The 22,468-nt window shown below is 39.6% G+C and overlaps 1 protein-coding gene across 2 annotated transcripts; it reads right to left on the reverse strand.

The window, feature by feature from the left end:
* Positions 1-1,380: 1,380 nt before the first annotated feature.
* Positions 1,381-22,309, reverse strand: LOC112147710 (paired box protein Pax-3). Of its 2 annotated transcripts, none has more exons than XM_024274274.2 (9): positions 21,476-22,309; positions 20,929-21,164; positions 20,456-20,585; positions 20,122-20,262; positions 11,477-11,676; positions 9,430-9,595; positions 9,107-9,342; positions 4,856-5,116; positions 1,381-2,420 (listed from the first exon to the last, which is right to left on the reverse strand). In XM_024274274.2, exons 1-9 carry the CDS (start codon positions 21,558-21,560, stop codon positions 2,403-2,405), a joined length of 1,473 nt encoding a protein of 490 aa, XP_024130042.1. In that variant the 5' UTR covers positions 21,561-22,309; the 3' UTR covers positions 1,381-2,402. The 2 variants fall into 2 exon arrangements, with proteins under 2 accessions (XP_024130042.1, XP_024130043.1); XM_024274275.2 differs by having other exon boundaries at positions 9,107-9,327; positions 21,476-22,307.
* Between the last annotated feature and the right edge of the window lie 159 nt (positions 22,310-22,468).

A 22,468-nucleotide genomic window follows, 5' to 3' on the forward strand; every position in this document is an offset into this window, starting at 1 on the left:
TAGTGCTGCAGGAGTGTGTGCAGGAAGGAGCAAATAATGAATGTTTAATACCTGCAGTGCAGTAATTGTTTTAATTTTGTTTGTCGTAATTTCTTTTTTCTGTGTTTCCGGTCGTTGTTTTAATTTAAATCCTATTAAAATAGTGTGAAAGTGTTAATGTTCAAGTTACTGAAGAAGGGATTTTTTAACTCTGAAAAGTTTAATTTTGCTACTTTTTCTTAAAATTTGGTGTAAATAAGTAATTTTTGAACTCCTCCCTGTTAAATAACTAAAAGATTATATTTTTTTTTTCCTTAATTTTCACAATTTTAGGAACATTTCCCCACATTTTGGTAAATGTACAACAATAAAAAACACAACAATACTCATACACAGATATAAAATTGATTAGATGCTTTGTTGATGTTCACATTTTTACTCAGCTGTGTTTTATTTAGTAAGAAATAGACTTATAGTGTCATAAATAAAAAAAATAACTTCAGAAACTTTCTTACATTTTAAACTTTGAGAGGTTTTACAATAAAAACAAAAATGTTTTCACTACAACTTGTTTAAAACTGATTTTTGTATTGATAAATAATTAAAATGTAGCTTCTTCTTAACTGAAGAAGTTATTTTAGGGAGTGGTAGCTTATAAGAGCTAGCGTAGCATTAGCAGCTAAAGCTAGAAGGCCCTGGTTCAAATCCCAGCTCGGATTCTGTGAGGAGTTTGCGTGCGCTCCACGTGCACGAGGAGATTTTCTCCAGGCACTTCAGTTTCCTACCACAGTCCAAAAACATTCTATAGGTTAATTAGTTGCTCCAGTGCGTGATATGTACCTCTTTAAGCAATCAATTTTGAAGTCTGTGTGAGTTTGAATAAAAAGATCATTGATGCAAACCCTGAAAATAAAGATGTTAAAGGGAAATTTGGCAATATATTACAATATCTTGTTTGGGGATTTGAAATGACGATAATAAATTAATATCAATAATAAAAAAAAGCAAGACATAATTTTTGAAAAATCCTAAATCCAATAGGAATTTTTCAAAATGTCAACAAATTTAACTTAGCTCAACTAATTTACAACATGAGGTTTTGTGAAAATGCAACCGTCATGAAACATTCTCATAAAAAGCACCGACTTGTTTTATCACCAATTATTAAAAAAACACTTTTGCTCTTTTGTTTTCCTCAGACAAATATTACTACAAATCATGTTCAATAATGAATTATTATATGCGCTAAGAATCAATATTATTTTAACTATAGCACAGAAAATGTTATGGGAAATCATTTTTTTCCATTTTATGAAAGTTATGATTTTTTATTATATTTGACACAAATTGACACAAATTTGCTAAATGTTTTTAGCTTTGTCACACAGTAAAAAAAGCCACTTTCGATTTATTTTCACATAGTTTATTATAAATAGTAATAGTGCTATATTATACACACAGTTTCATACAACATCTTTATTTCACATCAATATAAATGAAAAAAAAAACTTAAAAAGTGACAAAAACATTAAGACTTAACAAAGCACAGAGGTGTGGTGACTTGGAGCGTAAAAAAATACACTTGAACACTAAATAAATAAGAAATGGAACTAGAATCTTTGAGCTCCTGTTTACAGCTAAGACAACATGCGAATAAACAAAAACAGTTGTAAGAAAAATACTGTCGACTGAATAACATATGCACTGTTAGAGCTGCTGCTTCTTTCAGGTTTTTTTTTTTGACTTGGGGACTTGTCTTTTCTTGTTCAATATTTCCCCTGATTGATAACTTTAGACAACCCCAAACAATGAATAGAAAGAGCAGGTTTTGAGGTTATAGTGAAAGACGTGATCGTTCTCAAACTACAGCACATGAGGTATGAATGTATTGCACTTTCTTTGGGTTCAGCGGATTCACTGCATCCACTTGGCTTCAGTTTTTTTTGTTTTTTTTTTTCTAATGACCTCACAAGTCATTGTCCAAAAACTGCTTTAAGATGTAGTGCTGAAAAAACATTCCCAGAAGCTCATCAGCCTGCATCATCCACCAGCGGGGAAGCAGCTGAGCTGATAAAGTCCATCTCCACGGGCATCTTTGCCAATAAAAAAAAAAAAAAAAAGGCAAAAAAAGCAAATTCTTCACCTTTTTTGCTCATCCGATAAAACCACCTTGTTTGGTCCTTGGAGAACAGCCGAGCACCAGACCAAACACCGGTTGGTGGCTCCACTTTTGGTCCTTAGTCAGAACATTCCACCCCGCCGCTGAAGTTACCGCCTCAGTCCAGACGAGCAGCTTTTTCTGCTCTTTCCCCTCATCGCGCCGCCTTTAGGTCCGGGGACATTGGTAAATTCGGACGGTTGCAATGGTCTCCGGGGATGAATTCGGAGCAACCATACAGGCCTTTTGGGCCCTCTTTAGGGCTTCATATGATGAAAGGCACCTGTAAAGCACAGAGACAGAAAGGCACTTTATTCTCTTCTAAAGGTTCAGTCTGGCTGATTAAATTTAGATAAGGTGACGGAGGTTAAATGTGACAAGAAACTATAAAAGCAAGAGATAAATAATAAAACCCTTCCCAGAACTTGCTCAGTAAGACTAACTTTACAGTAAAGATCAGAGTGGATCTGCATGGCTGATCAATAACAGCTCTAAATGTGATCTGTAGTGGGACACATGGTTCTAATCCTGACCGGCCAAGGGCCATAATTGCCCCCTGTTAAAGAGCCCTTTACCCTCCTCTGGTACACACATGCACGTGCTCACAAACATTCACTGGCACGAACACGTAAACACCCCCCCCCCCCTTCCCCCACAGCTGCACAACAATCTCCTCTGGGTTTGGCTAAATTAATAACATCAAGATGTCGCCACTGATGGGCCGGTCAGCATGTGGTAGTGTACTTCACGTGGGCCTTCAACAGCGCACTGCTCAAATCACACACGCCGCTCCCTCCTGTCAAACACACTTTAGGAAGCAGCCCTTTCCATTCGGGCGGCTCTCCTCATTACACAGAGGTCATTACATGGCTTGGTGAGCTGCACCGCAGACTCGATGGGCCAGCTCATCATAGAAGGTCATGAAAGGACAGTGAGGGAATCTGTGTGTGTTGGGACAAGCACGAAGCCACGTGGACAGTCGGATGATGGTAATGTAAACTGAGGTAAGTTGGCCGACAGTGCTCCTTAAACATGAACGTGATTTCAGAGCAGCACGGGTGACTTGAGAAGCTCAGTCATCAGAGGGGTCTGTGCAATTAACTTGGATTGTGGGTTAAAATCTAAACCAAATCACACTGAAAGACCAGGGGTCAATGCGGGATGTGCACCTTCTTTAAACAATCAATTTGGAAGTCTGTGTGAGTTTGAATGAAAAGATTATTGAAGAAAACCCTGAAAATGTCAGATGTGGAGAAAAATCAATTCTGCAATTTATCGCGATATATCGTCCTTCGTCTGACTCTTGTTTTCCACTTAAACCTCCGACCACTAGTTGGCAGCAAAGCACAATGAGCCTCTTTTTCAAAACAACAAGACCTGCTAAATGTTCAGCCAGTCTCGCGGGTTTTGATGTTATGAGACATGCACTAGTTAGTTTTGACTTGGGATGGGTACCGAACTGAAACCCTGCTGCCAGTAGCATAAAAACGCGGATTGCGATGCTTCATAAGAACAAGAAAAAGTGTGGCTGCATAGTGGGTCGTGTACAAAGTCTCCATCAAAATACTGTCGGCAAAGCGGGCCAAAATTCTGCTGAACTTCACAGCTACAAATTCTAGTTCTACGACCTGATGGATGGAGTGATTTGTACATCGCTCTGATTACAGGCTAACATGATGGCGATTAGCGGTTAAATCCGTGTTTACTTATTGATTAAGGCACATTCACTCTGTGTTTTTTTTTTTGTGGAAATCCGACAACTTTGAATGTTCCCTTTCCAAACAAATATTTCTTAATTTACCAAAAAAAACAACTTGTGTATGAGATACAGTTTAGTGCTGGGTATCGATAATAATTTCCAAAAACGATTCGCTTCACAAGAGCCTGGATCGATTACATTCGGATTTTTGATGGAAGCAGATCCACTCAATTCAATTAAGCTTTGAGTTTACAAAGTTTACACATTTAAACACGTTTGTTTTAAAATATATTAATAATCTACTATATGCTTTGAATATATTTATTTATATTAATCTGATACAGTTCACATATTGTAAAATGTATTATTGAAATAATGAGATTGTTAATAGTATACAGTGTTATATGATTTCTCAAAAAGAGAAACTCAAACAAAAATGTTCAGATCATTAACATTGTAAACATTGTTCTTCCTCTCCTGGAGGGTGTTTCAATTTGGCCACTAGGTGGCGATGGGGCTATAGCATTACACCTTATTGCAGAAAAAGAAAGTATGAGCAAAAGATGGTGCCTCGGACTACAAATGATTACTTTAAAAAAATGTTTCTTCAAAGGAATTTGGAAATATATGCCTGTGAGTAAACAGAGATGTTGATTTAGTCAACAATGTATGCTTAGGTCGACTGAGCGGCATTAGCTGTCCTTTCCATTAAATGTTAGCATCGAGCTAGTGGACTTTAGCTTTATGTGCTAATTCGATATATAGTTTTATGAATCGATTATTGGTCTGTTAAGCTTAAATCGATTAATCGATTTTATCAGTGCTCAATGATGTAATCATTAAATAAAATGAATTTGACCATATTATTACAATAAAAAAAATAAAACTAGTATTTTTTCTATCACACACTCTTAGAAAACAGTTTTAAAAAATTTCTGGTACAGTCTTGGGATATATCGCAATACATATTGAGAAACATGTATCGGGATACGATTCGTATCGCCAGACTTTAAACGTACCTTGCTCTGGCTGTATTGTCCGTATTGGTAGGTAGGGTGGTGGTCTACGGGGTAAGCTGGGGAGGTGTAGGATGATGGGCAGTAAGACTGAGTACTGGGCAGAGTGGGCATGCTGGTCAGAGGTGGAAGAGCCTCCAGTCGCTGGGAACCATGACAGCTAGCTGCCATAGCTCCATTGGGCTCCAGACCTCCAGTCAGAGGAGAGAGGGCAAAATCGCTCTGGGATTGATGTGATACACTGGGGTTTAACAGTCCCATTACCTGAAATGAAACATAAAGGTAAATACAAAAAAAATGCCACTGATTATTACTTCTTTTCGATCTTATGTTGCAACATCTTTTCCTCTCTACTCAGGTGGGCTTAGGCGCAGGCACGTTCCTTATTTCCAGTCAGAAATATATTACCAGTGGCTCTCCTCACACATGTGGTTCTCCTTACTCTGCCTCACTGACTGTGGAGCTGACAGAGGCCGGCGAGCTGCATCTTCTATCACGCCAGACGTTTCTGCAAAAGTTCTTCTGTCATATTTATGGAAACAGATTAAAGAACAGATTTATTTTTGGTGCTTCCTTGTCGTGACAATTGTGGTCTTGTAGTTTTTCCTTCACAAAGGAAAAAATTCTGCCTAAGAGTGTTCAAACTGATTGAATTCTCATTCTGATTGCACATTAGCACCTTTATTTTGTTTTACAATCAATGATTTAGATGACTTTCACTGTTTTTTTTTGTTTCACTCTCCTGATGGAGCCAGGATAAGGAGGTCAAAGGGTACATGGGAACAAGGGGTGTGTTTGTGTGTGTTAGATCTACCTCGCCTACGTGTGGAATTGTGCATGCACGTGCATGTGTAGTGAGGATTTCTGCTCTGTTGTCAGAGCTGCAGGGGTATCGGTGATACACTGTGAACAGCTGCACGAGGGATTGCGTGAGAAGAAAACTTGTGAAAATTTTATTTTTTTTTTTTTTCAAGAAGTATGGATAAAAGTTTTCGTAAATGACATGTCATGAAGATTGTAAATTACCAAGACATTCAAAATGATTTGTATTTGCTCATAATAAATTGTTAAATCTACAACTTTTTTGGCATTCGTTTAATATTTGTTAAAATGTGTTAAAACTATTCAAACAATTATAGGCATATTCGAGTTTTTCTCATAGGTGTGTTGGGGTTCTACAACTCAAACAGCAGCAGTTCTTGATAGAGTGTCTGTTTTGAGGTTGTTCCGGAGATTATGTCTCAGGGGGGTGCAAATCCTGGCCGCTTGCTTCCTTGGTGAGAAAGGATTGCTGTGGTATGCATCAGACCAGCTCAGAGACGCCAGCGATGGGGAGAGCAATCGATGTGGCGTGATCCGCACCGACCAGAATATCACCGATCTAAATCCGATCTTATCTACATCAAAACTCCGGGCTGCTCTGATGTGACCATATCTGGTCTCAGAGCTTTCTTGTGCTGGATACATCATAGTAGGTTGAGCAGGGTGGCTTGTATAGACAAATTTTGAGTTCAGATAACATAGCGGCACAATTTCAGAGAGGATTTAGTTCAAAATCAAGCCAGCTATGCCAACTAATAAACTGAAGAGGTAAAGTTTTTGTAAAGTGTGAAGAGGTCCTCGTGTACTATCAATGTCACAGAATTTAATCACTTCTCATTTCCTCTCCCTTATTAACTTAAAATCAGGAAATTAATTCTATCCCAGTTTGAAATGGAGAAAACTGCATTGCAATATACATTCAAACAGCTGCAGTGAACACATGAATTAAAACAAATTAGTCAACAAAGTGATTCATTTGCATAAATTACACACTTTGTTAGGAGGGGATAGATTACTTCATTCCAATCAATTAAGACACTGGAACATTCAGTGATTGCAATCCCAGACGGAGAAAACATTCAAGGCATGCCGGCCAATTTGCAAGAGGAGATGTTCGTACTGTTCATTCTGCTGGCCGCTGAGGTTAATGTCGAAACCATTCATGAGGCCGCACCACCTTTGGCCTCTTTACTAGACTTTAAGTCCCTTGGTGATCCTATAATGGTGTAAATTCACACCAGCACCCAACTACTAGTTACCATCCAGACCAGATGCCTCAAGATAGTAATTATTTAAAGTAAAAACTAACTAGAAAAGTTGCATTATCTGCAAAAATGCTAGTGTGAATGCTTTTTGCTGAAAGTAGTCGCTGAAGATTGTTGGAACTTTCTCTTGAAAATGGCGACGCAATGCAAAAGCTATTTGGAAAATGCTGAATTTGCTAAAAGACTGGAAATTTCGCTAAAGAACTATGAAAGAGAACTGAAGTTGACCTAAATTTCTGAAAAATTTATAGTAAAATTGCTTAAAAATCCCTAATACATACCAATTTTGTAAAAAAAATATTCAGTGTGTTGTTTAAAAACTTAGTGGATTCAAAATTAGCCAAAAAGCTAGCTTGTTGCTTAAATACTAGCTAAACTCCAAAATAGCCTAAATTTCCTCAGTAAACTAAATTTGTCAAAAACATTGCTAAAATAGAAGCTAAACTCTAGCCTATAAAAACCTTAGAAGATAATAAATTAGCCAAAAATGTTAGCATGTTGCTAAAATATTAGCTAAATTCCAAATTAGCATAAAAACCTCAGTAGATGCCAAATTAGCCAAAAAAAAAAAGCTAGCACATGACTTAAATACTAGCTGAACTCCAAAATTGCCCAACATCCTTAGGTAAACTAAATTAGTCAAAAACGTTAGCATGTTGCTAAAATATAAGTTAAATAAGCCTAAAAAACCCCAGTAGATAACAAATTAGCCAAAAACGTTAGCCTGTTGCTAAAATAGAAGATAAACTCTAGCCTATAAAAACCTTAATAGATAGCAAATTAGCCAAAAATGTTAGCATCTTGCTAAAATATTAGCTAAACTCCAAATTAGCATAAAAACCTCAGTAGATGCCAAATTAGCCAAAAAAAGCAAAAAACAAAAAAAGCTAGCACATTGCTTAAAAACTAGCTAAACTCCAAAATTGCTTAAAAATCCTCGGTAAACTAAATTAGTCAAAAACGTCAGCATGTTGCTAAAATAGAAGCTAAATTAGCCTAAAAACCCACAGTAGATAACAAATTAGCCAAAAATGTTATCAAGTTAATAAAAATTATTAGGTAAACACCATTTTTTAAATTACTATAGAAGATTAAAACATACCCCATTAATACATGTAAAGGCTTGTTGCTAATCTACTAAAATGTTGAAATTTGAAGACTTTCTCATTCATTTCCTAAGGGGTAAATTTTGCTTAGTATTTCAAAATTTTAAAGTTTATGAATACCAAAAAAAAACAAGCAGTAATGTCCTGAACAAGCTGAACGTTTTTATACCAAGATTGCTGAAATCGCTGAAAGTGTGATTTAGTTTTTACGTGCCGAAAAACATACGGAAAGGAACAAAGATATCACTTTGGTGTGGATGCTTACTAAGCATTCACACAATTAAAAGTTCATTTCAAACCGTTAATGTTCTCTTTCTATTTGCTCTATGTGTTAAAACTGGAGATAAAGTTGGGGAGTGAGCAACAAAAAAAACTTTTTTATGAATAAAATATTCTGTGCTCATGCTTCAAAGTGGCCAATTATAGCTTTAGTTTTTGACTGTTCACCCTGGCAGCTTCCACAAAGCTCGTATTTATTTCACAATATATACATCTTCACAGCAACAAACCTCCCTGAGGCAGTTTTTTTATCTGTGCATAACAGGAGTCTGAGATTGTCTCTCGTGGGAATTAGTACCCAGCATGCTTTGCAGGAGGGCCAGCCACCCTTTGTGGCGGTTAAAAGCTCGTTTTACGCCTGTTAGTCCATCTTCTGGACTAGTAGGGAGCCACTGATGGACACTGATGACTGTGTAATCGACCATAATTGTCTTTTCAGTTTTGATTTGTGTCATCATCTGACATCCGTACATCCTTCCCCGTGTTTGGTCCTTTCTGCCTTCCCAAAGACTGACGTTTGCCACATTTTAAATTCATCAAGCTCTCCATCAGGATAAACAGAAATGAAAAGCTACCAAGTTCTTTTTCCTAACAAGGTTTCATCAATGTTACCGCAATGACACTAAATGGGTCACGCAGACAGGTTCGTGTGTATTATTATCTAAGCATACGGTGCATTTTGGATAAACAGTGAAGCGCCGCTGACCTTCCACTTTCTCGTCTAACACATTTAGTAAAAGTATGCTTTTATATGTGCTTCTACTGTTAAAACACAAGTTAACCTGAGGGGAGAGGCTGTTGCTGATGGTGGGGTTGACAGCGCTGTTGTGTCCTGTCGGGGGCCCAAAGCTGTCTGAGTATCCTGGGAAGCTGTGTCGCCCTGACGACAGGCAGTATGCAGAGTTCCCATCCTGAGAAGACGCTGATGAGCTGAGCCCACTCTGGTGGACGGAGGTGGGTGGTAGAGGCTGCGGCCGGTGGACCGTACTGGTCTGCTCGGGGGCTGCCGAAGACAAAACTTCACATTCAACGTACAGGAAATCAGTCATTAAGAAAAGTCAATGCATGATATTTCTTTACACGGTGAGATTAAAAGCCGTCTCACCTTGGGCGATGGAAGTTGGAGGATAAGGACTGTCTGACAGCTGATAGGGCTGAAGACCCGGCATAGCCGATGGAGGGAAACCACTAGGTATGAGGTGGTTAAAAGCCATCAGTTGATTGGCTCCAGCCTGTTTCCTCCATCGGGCCCTCCTGTTGCTGAACCACACCTAAAACAAGATTAAACCGCGTGAGAGGTTCTCAATTTTCAAAAAATGTGCAAGTATAACTTTCACTGGTGATGTGATTACGTGCTTTCCTGTGCGTGCTCTGTACCAGATCAGTGAATCTGAAAGTGCGAGAGCCTTTACTGTCACATTACAGGGAGCTGAACTGATAAAGATCTAAACGTTTGTAGATTGAAATGAAACCACATCTTTGTGCGCTACTGCAAGTCACAGGGATCACATAATGCCTGAGGGCTGTCATGGCTGTTAGGGTCTATTTTAGGCAGCTGTCTAAATCAAGCAGTCAATTTTAGATTTTTTTCTATTATTGTTTCTAGAAGAAATTTGACAAAAAAAGAGAGAATGTTAAACAAATGTCAATAATGTGCAGCAAAATCCTCATTTAATGTTTTTTTTTCCACATAGCTTAGATCTATGACAAAAGGACACCAATTTGAGTGATTGGTCGGACAGACATTCAGGTTCTTTGAAACCAGCTCAGTGGCCTTGTGGTGGAGCGGCGGCCCTAAGTTTAGATGGTTATGAGCTCAAATCTGTAGTTGAATTATCAAAGACTCCAAATGGGCCTCAATACCTTCTGCTTGTTACTCAGAATTAAAGACCCACTCCAATGAAAATTGTGTTTTAAACATATTCTTGTAGCATTTTTGTCATAGTGGAGGACATGTATAAAAAAATATAAGATTTAAATGTTTCTGAGGCTTTTTTTAATTCAAATTCTGTTGGATCTGGAGCAGATGAAAGCCCACGGTTTGGAAAAGCTGTGGTTTGTGACGACGCAACTGATGTGCGGGCTAAAGTTTCCTTTTCCACTACGACTTTGAATCATTCACTTGCAGATTAATAGATCCATTAGCCTCTTCATTTTCCCCATCTGAGCTTCCATTTGGTTCTAAACTGTGCTACTGACGAGTTTCCATTTACTTTGGTAGCTAGCTCCTTTTAAGCTAGCAGGAGAAAATGTAAACAAATGAATGCTGGGAAATTCGTGCAGCTAACTTTCAACAGACCCACCTACAAACCAGAATAAAATTTCTAAATAGCTCCTGCTACAAAAAAAATGTCTTTAAAAAACATTTTCTTCACCTGTGCTGCAATATGGCTCTAAACCGTACGACTGGCAAGCTCTGATATTATTCCCCATTTACTTTGCTATGCTAATGTTAGCCTGGGGTTCTGAGGTGTTATTAAGCTAGCAGGAGAGATTGTAAACAAAGGAATGTTGGGAAATTAGCAAGCTAACTTCCAACAGCATGAAATTTCTAATGAGCTCCTGCAGCTCTGCAAAAAATATGTCTTTAAAGAAAACGACAAAGGCTTTTAGATTTGGGCTAAAAACTGTATAGTCGTAATTAAAAAATCATTGGGAACAATTTTGCAATAGAAAAATATATCCGGATTGGGGCATTGAGCCAACAAATGAAACTGAGCAGCTCAGCTCCCCAAAGGATGAGTCAAATGTAGAGAACAAATTTCGTACAACTAATGGGACTTAAAATTGTTAGGACTTTTTTAAAAGGTAACCAAACCCTAAGTCGACTTTTTTTGGCCATTTAGCTCTATAAAACTTGCTTTAAAAGAGACGTCTGTTGGTCATTGCCACATTTTTGACAAATTAAACTAAACTTGTTTTATTCTTGAAAATATAGTAAATATAGTGTGTGCTGGTATTACACTTGACTTTCATGATTGGTCAAACCATTTAAGTGCCACGTCATTTCAGAAGTCCCACGTCATGATCTGCAGCTCCAGTGATGATAACAGTCCTGTTCCCAAGCCCCGCCCCTCTGACTGGATTTTCACATTTCGGCTGTGGAAATCCCAGTTAGGTTACCCTTTAACTTTAAAAACTGTATGTCCAACCTGAACTCGAGCTTCTGTCAGTTTGGCCCGTTGAGCCAGCTCCTCTCGAGTGTAGATGTCTGGGTAGTGTGTGCGCTCAAAGGCCCTCTCCAGCTCCTCCAGTTGCTCCGCCGTGAAGGTGGTGCGGCTACGCCGCTGCTTCCTCTTCAGAGGCAGACCTGGCTCCGAGTCCACATCAGAACCCTCGTCCGAGTGACTGGCTGTGATTGCAAAAACAAATACACGGTCACTTCCTCATTCACAAGACTGGCGTACAATGAAACATTGTCGTGGGCCCTAATCTGTGGCACAAAAGCCAGATTCAAGACAACAGATAAAGCTGAGTATAGCACATGGTGTAGATCCACTTTAGATTGTGTCCTCCTGTTCACTTAAACTCCTCAGTGGTTCCTGAGGGGATCAAAAGCCAGAGCCTGCTTGAACATGGATTAAAGGGTACAAGATCCCTCCAGGGCTTCTATTTCCCGGGACACTGTGTCTCTCCCGGTTTTAGCCATGCTGTGTGCCTTCGCCAAAGCATCCCAAACTGCAGAAAAGCCAGCCTTTTTGCAGGTGCGTCCTAATCTGTTTGTTCAGTTGAGGGCAGGGGAGAGCCAGTGGGTAACTGGGAGACAGCTTTAGGGATCTAATTCAGCAGAAGAAGGGAATCAATGAAGGCCTGAAGCTGAAGACAGAGAACTATTCCCGCATTCAGGGTGAGGTTGGCCATCTATTAAAAAATGATTAGGCTCCGCAAACTAGCGTGACAGCCGTCCATTGTCCGCCGATACGTGCTCAATCCCCCTTCTCAATCTCGTGTGCACACTCACAAATATGCATCTGCTGCGTCTGAGCTTTCACTCAGTCAATGTAGTCTAAGACAATGCCACAAACACAGACGGACTAAAAAACTAAAAGAGTTAGAATCCATTCCCAAGTCCAACCAAATGTGACCCGCCAAGAGGGTTCACTGCACCTTTTTCCCACTCACACCTAAGCTCAGGCAGGGGCACCGAGGGGCTCCAGAGGGGCAGGTGTAAGCTAGTAGAAAGCTTCAACTGTGTCTTTTCTGTTTGCCCCAGCCTGCCAATTTGCCCTCTGCCCCCCAGATTTAAAGCTTTAATTAAAAAGTGCCAAGTCAGACAAGGAGGGAGGGGCACAGGGATCTCCCCTTGCCTCTGGAGCCACTGGAGCCAAGCAGGAAATGTTTGCGCTGGTTGCCAGTGTGTGTCTGACCAGGCATTACACACGGATTTGGCCTCTGGGAATGCCGCTGTGCAAAGGACCGCCAGCAAACAAGATTCTGATGCTGAGTAGAGCTCTTTATTACATTTAAACCAAGGGTGCCACGCAGGCATTTTGGCTCTTTGGGGATTGGTTGATACTCCTGGAACGTGGAAGGAAAACGCACAGAAAGTAAAAAGCAATGTTGAGACCACTTAAAAGCTAAAGAAACTGAACAAAAAATCCGAAGAGTTCACAAAGCTTCTATTTGTACTGTAACTAAAAAAGGGTCTGGGGGTGGAACTTTGTCTACTGGCTCTTTTGTTTTTGTCTTTTCCTTTTTTCCCCACTTAACTACAGAGAAAACTCTCCGTCACAGACTCTCCCTTAATGGCAAATGACAATGTTGCTTTTGTCATCCTATGGCCGGCTCTTTCCTTTTTATATCATCCTCTCACACTCCCTCTTTTACTTTTTTCTGAGTGTGAGAGGCCAGGCTTTTGTATCGGAGCAGGGAAAAGCCTGTGGCAGGGCTCCATTGGACCGATTACCACGCTCCATCTGTAGGAGCCATCAGGGACGCCCGGGCCTGCATTCAGGGGCCTGTCACCTGCCCAGCAGGGGAGTTGGGAGGAAAAAGAGGGGGGGTGTAGGGTAGGAAGGAGGCTGGAGAGCCAGGGGCTGAGTGGGGGAATGAAGAGTAGGAGGGAGAGAGGGCACAAAAGGATCCAGAGAAGGGCCACTGGGGGCCGTGGAGGGGCACAGCAGGGGAGTGCCCCTCCATTCCCTCCTTCCATGGCCTGAGGGGCAAAAGGACTGGGGGGGGATGGGGAGTCCAAGAGCTGACATGGAGAGAAGGTACCTGGAGAAGATGCATGAAACGAGGGAGTGACTAAATTAGAGACAAAAATGGGACCCGACCCTTCTGTCTGATCCACTCACCTGCCCTCACAGTGAACACCCTCCGATCAATACATCCACGTCGTCCACACTTTCCCTCCACAGATACTGAGGATCAGTTTAGATCAAGATGGTTGTTTGTTCCCACACTGTTTCCACAATGACAGCGGAGGACACTAACCGCACAAAGGCAGGCCTCGACCTCCTTACTTAAACACTCAAATCAAATTTTACGCTGCAGCTAAAGCGCTGGGGAGTTGAAGATACTCCACTGGCGCTCGCAGTCGGACTGCGAGAAAAAATAGATCATTATCCTTCAAGTAGACATTCAACCTGCTAAAAAAGGAGCATTTGTTTTTAAAACAACATAAGATTCATGGACAGGCATTTAGCACAGTCCAACAAGTGATTTCAACAGGTTCCTCTCTGGATTGGAGCTGGACGATATGACGTGTGAGGGCGATAGAGATATTTCTCTTCTATCGTTTCTGTTTGTTTATTTTTATTGCTGAACTTTTGTGCAAAGATACATTTTCCTACTAAGAAACTTCAAGCTATTGTGCCCTTAAAAAAAATCTCATTTGTGACAATTCAGTTACATGTTACTGAAGTCAGAAAAAAAGCAAGTAATGACATTTTTGTCACTTTGTCATAACTGAAAATATTATTTATTTTCTCTTCTGTGACAATTCAATTATATGTTACTCAAAAACATAATGTCAGAGAAAAGTAAATAATTACATTTTTGTCATTTTTAAAAGAAAATAACTGTAAATATACAATATATATAATAAATATATAAATATAATTTTCATTTGTGACAATTCATTTATATGTTACTTGAAAATATAAAGTCAGAGAAATATAAATAATGGCATTTTTGTCACTTTTTTAAGAGATTAACCAAAAATATACTTTATTTTCTCATTTGTTACAATTCAGTCATATGGTTCTTGAAAAAAATAAAAAGCCGGAATAAAGTAAATAATTATATTTTTGACATTTTTTTTTTTCAGAGAATAACTGAAAACATACTTTATTTCTCATTTGTGATAGTCATATGTTACTTGAAAAAATAAAAAGTCAGAGATAAAGTTTATAATGACATTTTTTGTCACTTTTTCAGAGAATGACTGAAAATGTACATTATTTTCTCATTTGTGACAATTCAGTTACATGTTACTCCAAAAAATATAGTCAGAGAAACGTAAATAATGACATTTTTTGTCACATTTTCAGAGAAAATGTACTTTATTTTCTACTTTGTGACAATTCTTATATTTTACTTGAAAAAATAAAAAGTCAGAGAAAAGTAAATAATTATATTTTTGTAATTTTTTCAGAGAATAACCAAAAATTTCCTTTATTTTCTCATTTGTGACAGTTCAGTTATACGATACTTGGAAAAAAATAAAAAGATGGAGACAAGTAAGTAATGACATTTGTGGGTTTTTTTTTAGAAAATAGCCAAAAATATACTTTATTTTTGTGTATCGTGATATATATCGTTATTGTGATATAAAATTATTTATATTATGATCTACATTTTTTTCCGTATCGCCCAGCTCTACTGTAGATACAAAAAAATAATAAAAAATCAAAAAAGTGCATTTAAACATTTAAAAACATAATTAATCTACCCTGAAATCAGAATAGGAAGTTCAGCACCACAAATCTTCACAACTGTAAGTACGCACAAGCATTTAGTGGTAGAGAGGAGACTGACAGGCAGGAAAGATAAACTCAAGAGGGCTGCAGATGTGAACCTGGAGAACGTCCGCTTGCATTAGCTTCACCTGCAGCAGCAGTGAGTCGAACAGCAAAGACAAAGCAGAAGACTGTAGGGATGAAGACCGCGCTTGTTTATTGCTTAGACTACCGCAGCCAGGACTCATCTTGGCAAGCTTTCATTCTTCCACACTGCTCCAGGAGATGTTAATATGACAAGACACGCAGACGCCAATGCAGACTCCCACCCAAATGCTCGACACCTGTGTGAATTCGGTTGTTTTTTCACAATAAAAGCTCAAGGACTGACTACACTTTCGGATCTTTGCACACAAATATCCACTTTTGTTATCTTTTAAGATTGACCAAAAGATGCTCATTCTGCTACGATTTCAATGCAAAATGTGACAGTTATATTTTTTAATTATGAAGCTGTTGCAAAGGTGATAAATGCATGCTTGAATTAATTAATTTAAATTGTTTCCACTCAGTGCTGAACAAAAACTTACACTTCTTCTTTTATTTTTTGTAAATTTTTGATGAAAATAGTCATAAAAATGTATTATTTATGTTTTTGGAAGTGCACTATTATATAATTTTTTAAGCCTTTAGCAGGATGTTTGATATTTTAACCCACACAAAATCTTTAATCGATAATTCCAGTAGATTTTGAAGGAGAAAAGCCACTTTTCTCTTTCAAAATCTACTGGAATTATTGGTTTATTTTTAAAAAGTTAGAGTAAATCAAAGAACATAAACGCTGGAGCTCTGGTGTTAAAGGGTTAAAGTTTTCTACATTTTTAAAATGAAAATTGTTTAAAAAAAACACACTTTTAGTCTTTTCTTGGTAGGAGTCTCTGTCCTCCGAGGGTTGTTAAGCAGTGAAGGTAATCGAGCTTGCGACATGTGTTCGCAAACCCCAAAACAAAGGGCAGAAGAGACAAATGAACTAGCTATTTACCCAGGGAAGTAGATCTGGCCCTATTCAGGCCACAAAGCACAGTGCGAGTGGGCCACTGAATAAAACAGTGGCATGACACACAGAGCCAAAAGCGAGCAGATGCACGGGAGCAGAAGAATGGTTAACTGACAGCTTATGGACTCAGCTGGAGTTAACAGTTAAAGGAAAAGGAGCGAGTGGGCTGCTCACTTGCTAAAGAGACCCCAGGAACCTGCAGCTGCCTGGGTAATGGCAAAAAGGGGGGGTAGAAAAAAAAAAAGCAATGTTATGATGTGATGGACAGACGAAAATGACACAAGGAGGCTGACACTTTAAGGACAAAGAAGCCAGCTCGGAATATGAAATTGAAAGATGTATCTGCCTAATGCTGGTGGGGTGACAGGAAGCCACAAATGGCTCTGCATGGCTATTATGTGAGCCCATTGTGAGGTGGTTATTATTTAGTTCCACTGCGGTGCTGTTAGGTGAGAGTTTCACGGTGGCATTTCCACCCTCCAGGGTTGGGACAAAGCAACTTTACAGAACCCACGCGGGGATGCAGCAACAGACCAGACTGCTGCACGTTCCGGAGACCGACCAGCAAAGCGCTTCATCAGCTTTTCTTCCAGATTGGGGGGAAAAAAAACCAACAGTTTGACGGAAATCTATCAGAGCGTCTTGGTGTGACAGTTTCTCATTTGACATGTTTTCCCAAACATTATCGTAACCCCTTTTTCCTGGGGCCTGATAGTTTTAACAGTCAAGTGACCCTAAGTTGGCCCCTGACCTTTTCACAGCAACCGATCAGTGCGCCCCCCCCTACAAACACTCCACAGAGAGAAAAACCATCACCGCATTCCACACTGTCAAATAATAAATACTGATTTATGGGCCATTTTTTCATATTTTAGCACATTTTGTTCCCAAAATGTTCTCATTTTTACACATTTATTAAGGTTTAACTGCTTTTTTAATGTGTTTTTTTGTGTAAACAACAACAGAAACGCACTAAAGGAAAGCGCTCCACAAAAACGGAGGCTAAACAAAGTTAAGTGATTGACAACGCTGTCTGGCATTACTCAATTAACCATCCCATTGTGCCCCCCTACGAGAAGTCCCCTCGCCTCCGACCCCTTTTCTCTCCTCGCATTCTTTTATCCTTCCTATCACAGTTTTCCTTGCCTAATACTTCCAAGGGTCTAGAGGGCTCTTTTTCAGCCGGGGCACCTCTCCTTGACCTTCTTTTTGCTCGCCGCCTCTCTTTCAGTTGCTTCTCAGTGTCTGGAGAGAATGTGGAGAGTACATCAGCGTCGAGGGGCCGGCTCAGGGCAGGATCGAGGCCCGTTACTTCAAAGGTGCCCGGCATTCATTAATTGTTCTTTGAATTAATATTGGGGGGGGGGGTCACAATGTGGATGGCAACATAGAAAGACGCTTTAATGAAGCATAGAGTTTGTATTCAGTTGCAGATCAGCTAGTGTTGATTTTTTTTTCATCAGATTAAGGGGAAAATTGTAGATCTAGATCTATCTATTCTAGATTTTTTTTTTGTTGCAAAAACAAATAACGCTCTAGATCTGTTCTTTCCGCTCCCCTAAAAATATTCCTCCGTCTCAATCCAGAACCCCAAAGAGTCACTAACCCAGTTTATTTACACAAACAAAGTCCTCCTCAGTTCCTTTGAGCAAAGGAGCTAAATCTTTCATGTTTTGTCAGCTCTTGATTCCTCCTGTCCCTCTGGCTATTTGCCTGCCTCTGGACAATAGAGGCAGGAGAATGGCAGCAGATTGTTGGAATGCACCTCAATGAAACCAATTATTACATGTTGACTGCGTTCACCATGGCAGGTTTGAAAGAACTGGCTTCATTCATTTGGGCACCGCAGGACTCCTTTTGGAGAAAAGTTCTCCCTTTGACTGTTTGTATTTCTGAGCTTTCTTTTTCTCCCTGCCTTTCACCCCCTCCTGCCATAAATAGATCCCGCAAGAGTGGCTAGCCTCCTTTCATGACTTTGGTAGCTTTAATTAGTTAAATGAGGCTAAAGGCTGAGGTGCTAACTTTAAATAAATAGAGGATGTTATCAATGATTGAATAAGGCCGGCTTACGGTCGGACTTTTGCAGCTTTTTTTGCTTCGAATTGAAAGTTAATTTTATTAAATGTTAGTTTATATGTTATTATTTATTTATTTTTTTACATTTCCAAATTACAAAAGTTTTCCTCCTTTAAAAGTACAAAAAAAACTCATCGTGTCTATTTCCAAGCCTTGTTCATCCACTCCACTTTATCCCACAAACCTTAGCAGTCCTTTTTTCCCAGACAAATAAATCTAAATGAGTCAGCTTTGATCTTAGCACTTAAGGGAAGCCAACAATAGTGGTAGAGGAGAAAGGGGCAGAGAGCAACAGGCCTCTCCCCACCACAACAATGGCCTCAGCAAACACCTACTTAATCAATATTTGGCCAGAAGACACTCTCTTGGTCCCCAAACCACCCTTTTCACATTCTAATGAACTGCTATAAAGGAGAAAAACAACAAGTGCTTGCACAAAGAGACACAAGAAGTAAGACTGTTCTGTGTATCAGTGTGGGGAAACGACTGGTTGGGAAGTCAGTTAATGTTATCCAGATCCTTAAAAAAGTTTGTTAATCAGAAAAATTTGTTTTTTTCCTCTCTTGAAATGACTTTGTTTTCTAAAACACAATAAATAAGCAAAAACAGTGTTCATAAAAATTTATAATCGATTTTCTTTAATTTAGCTGCAGTTTTGGATCCTCCAACGCGCCCTGCCACGGCAGAGGTAAATGCCCCGCACACTCAGCGCGCACTAAATGTGTGCGCCCAGGGCGAAAAGGAAAAGGGGTGGACTTTGAATGAGATGAAAGTGGAGAGAAATAAAGGCTTTTGGATTTAATCTAGTGAGGAGAAGATTTTTCCCCTGTGCTCACTGGCTGAAGGCGTCACGCTCAATGCGCAAAGACAAAAAGGAAAAAGCTCTCCGCGCAAAAGTGAGCTGGGGAACACAATCCAAAAGCGTTTTTAATAATATCTACAGAGTTCATATAAACAACAAGTCGTTTACTATCATCTCCTGAAGAGCATCAACTCAGTCATCAACAGGTTGTAAATCAACAGGTGTTTGTCCTGGAAGCGCATTTCTGCTTTTACGAACCATTTTCCCCCTAAAATACGAGTTTAAAATAGAAAACACAAATAAAAACAACTTTTATTTATGCGCAAAATCTATAAAGCAGGACGCTTTGGGTCTATTGGTGTCCCTGAATAATTCATCACTCATTGCCGGTTCATAATGTCTTCTCTCCGTCTTTTGTCAGCGCCGTTTTTCTCTCCCTTTCTTTCTCCATTTTGAAAAGCGCTGGCTTCTTTTTGTACACCACTGAGTTTGGCTTTTGTGCGCTCCCAACTAAGGTGTGAGTTTCAATGGACTCTCCATGCTTTGTCCCCTGAAGTTCATCCTCAAGTGTCCGATTAGGTGTAAGGGAGGGAGGGAAGGGGGGAAACGGTAGGGAGAAAAGTTTCTCAGGCTTGGAAGTAAGACAAATGTTTGATTTAAGAATAGCTCTGCATATTTGCTAACCGTCAAAAGGACGGCACGCATGCGTAAAGACGCAAAAGAGGCACGCGTTTTGGAAGAGAAAATAGACTTTTTACGATTAAATCCACCTGCAAACATTATTATTATTATTATTATTATTATTATTATTATTATTATTATTATTATTATTATTATTATTATTATCATTATTTCAGTTAAATCGGAACGCCTCCAAACCACCCCACCTCTCCTCCTTTTCCGATTTCATTTGGGTTTTGGGGGATAATAAAACCTTTAAATTTTAAAATCAGAACTTACATCTGTCCCCCAGAATGCCGTCAATGCTGTGTTTAGTCCGTGGTTCGTTTTCCTCCATCCTCTTCTCCATTTCCTCCTCTTCCTCCTCATCCTCACCAGCTCCACCGAACTTAGAGCGCATAATGCGACTGATGGCGCTCACTACAATAAAAAAACAAGAGAATTATTGGTTGATTTTAAAAAAATAAAACTAAAAACTGTATTTTGTTTAACATTTGTGTCTGAAAAAGAACATGCATTATTAAAATACTAAAATAACAGACTCTTCGCTTTCTTAATCGACAAAAGATGTTTTCTTTTTTCTTCTTTCCTGTAACTTGAACTGTGCGCCAACCTGAAGGGACGTTGTTCCTGTCGCAGATCCCATCTTTCAGTAATTTGTCCCTGATTTCCCAGCTGAACATTCCGGGGGTTTCTCTCTTGTACTCCTCGATTTTCTTGTCTATTTCTGGTGAAGTGGTTTGCTTCAGCGAGAAAAAGAAAAAGTTTCGTTAAAAAAATAAAATACAAGCTTAAAACCTTGAGATGATGGGGAAAAAAGTTGTTAAATTTGACATTACTGTCTTTTCTTTTTGTCTTTTCATAATGACTTTTTTGTTTCTTTAAAACTGCACTGCAACTTGTGCTTTTATTAAATGGTTTAATTATGCGTAAAAGTGAAATTTGAATTGTGCGTAAAAATCGTCCATGTTTCAGCAACATTTCAAGTTTATATTTGTTGCAATTTAATTTTTATCTAGGGAAAAAAATCTCAAAATAAGGAGTGATCCAGCTTGCAGAGGCCTCGGAGAGCGCTCGGTTCCTCACCTTTGGCTTGCTCCCGCCGATGGCTCCCGGCCTGATGGAGCCCGTCTCCTGGTACCGACACAGGATCTTGGAGACGCAGCCGTGGGAAACTCGCAGCTGGCGGGAGATGACGCACGGCCGGATGCCGTGGTGCGCCATCTCCACGATTTTATGTCGGATATGATTGGGCAGAGGTCTGCCGTTTATGAAGACTCCGCCGAGCTGGTTGACCCGACCCTGTCCGAGCGGCGTGGAAACTGGAAAGACATGGGTTTGGGTCAGAAAAACGCAGAAACTTTGGTTGATCTGAGACATCACAGATTTAAACGGGACCTGTAAAGTTTAAATAATTTGTGTTATGGATTTTACGCACCATCAAAGCGCAAAGAAAAGTTAAACTGTATAGAAGCTGCGTGACAATTCTCTTAAAAACATTTGATCCAATTTATTTTTTTGATTTGTTAAAAGTTCTTATAAACTTTTCGCCTTCACGCAAAGGTTTTCCAAAACCACAGAAGTTCTGCGCCTTCACGGAGACTCACTTGGAGCGAGTTTCTTCTTTTCTTACCTTCCAGGGAGTATCCTCCTCGCGGGTAGTTCTGATGGGGACTTGGTCTCATCATTCTCGGCAAACCTCCAGCAAGCGCGGTCATTATTCCAGATTTCTTCCAGAACCTCAGATGCGTCTTCCCTCTTCAGAAAGAGTTTAGTTTCTGCAGCAGAGCGCGCTCCGCGGCTGCGGCGCGTGCAGTCAAGTCTCCTTTTGCTTGAGTAACAGGTTGGTCCGCAGCAGGAAAAGTGCGCCGGGGCCTCGGAGGGCTTGCTGACTGTTCCCCGGCGGTGGGTGTGTAAGGGAGTGGGCGGTGAGTTTAGATCAACGTGCAGATTTCTGACAGTGCTGGAACGATTAGAAGATGCTCTGAGAGGATGCATGCAAGTCAAACATTTTATCTCTGGTCGCTGTCCCCCTCTGTCTCCGCGCTGCGGGCGCTGATTGGTCCCAGATCCGGACATTTGCGGAGAGGAGGAGCATTGCGATTGGAGAGCAGGAGTCCTGCTCGCTTGGATTGACCTCAGGAGTTCATATTGTCATGTCACAGCTTCTGTGGAAGAGGGGCTTGATGAGGACCAAAAAAAAAAAAAAAAAATTTTAAATTTATGAAAGTTTACTAAGTTGTCTTTTGATCTAGATTTATTATGATCAGTCAATTATTCTACAGAAAACTTGACATAAGTAAATCATGTGCGTAAAGCTTGTCAAGTGTGGCCTCAAAAATGTAAATGTGGCACAAAAAGGCGTAAAACCACGAGCACATGCGCACTTACATGTATTGTTTTTTAAGGGGTAATGTTGCACTAAATAATTCACAATTTTTATTGTACTTTTTACTTTTTATTTCAGGTTTATTTATTTAAAATGTGGATGAATGCATGTGAGGCAAAAAAGTGACACTTTTAGGAGAAATAAAAGTTTTCCAAAATACGATTTTTTTCTTGATTTGTCAAACAAATACCCAAAAAATATAATTATTATTATTATTTATTGTTTGTGAATAATAAA

This window comes from Oryzias melastigma, linkage group LG17 (genome assembly GCF_002922805.2).
Source record: "Oryzias melastigma strain HK-1 linkage group LG17, ASM292280v2, whole genome shotgun sequence".
Lineage (NCBI taxonomy): Eukaryota > Metazoa > Chordata > Actinopteri > Beloniformes > Adrianichthyidae > Oryzias > Oryzias melastigma.

Bases quoted from the DNA above. Each gene is read 5' to 3' on its own strand.
- LOC112147710 (XM_024274274.2), bottom strand. From the start codon at position 21,560: ATGACCGCGCTTGCTGGAGGTTTGCCGAGAATGATGAGACCAAGTCCC. The intron at 21,165-21,475 runs GTAAGAAAAGAA...ATGTCTTTCCAG, and splicing joins AGGAGGATACTCCCTGGAAG to TTTCCACGCCGCTCGGACAG. The intron at 9,596-11,476 runs GTTGGACATACA...ATCTTGTTTTAG, and splicing joins TGACAGAAGCTCGAGTTCAG to GTGTGGTTCAGCAACAGGAG.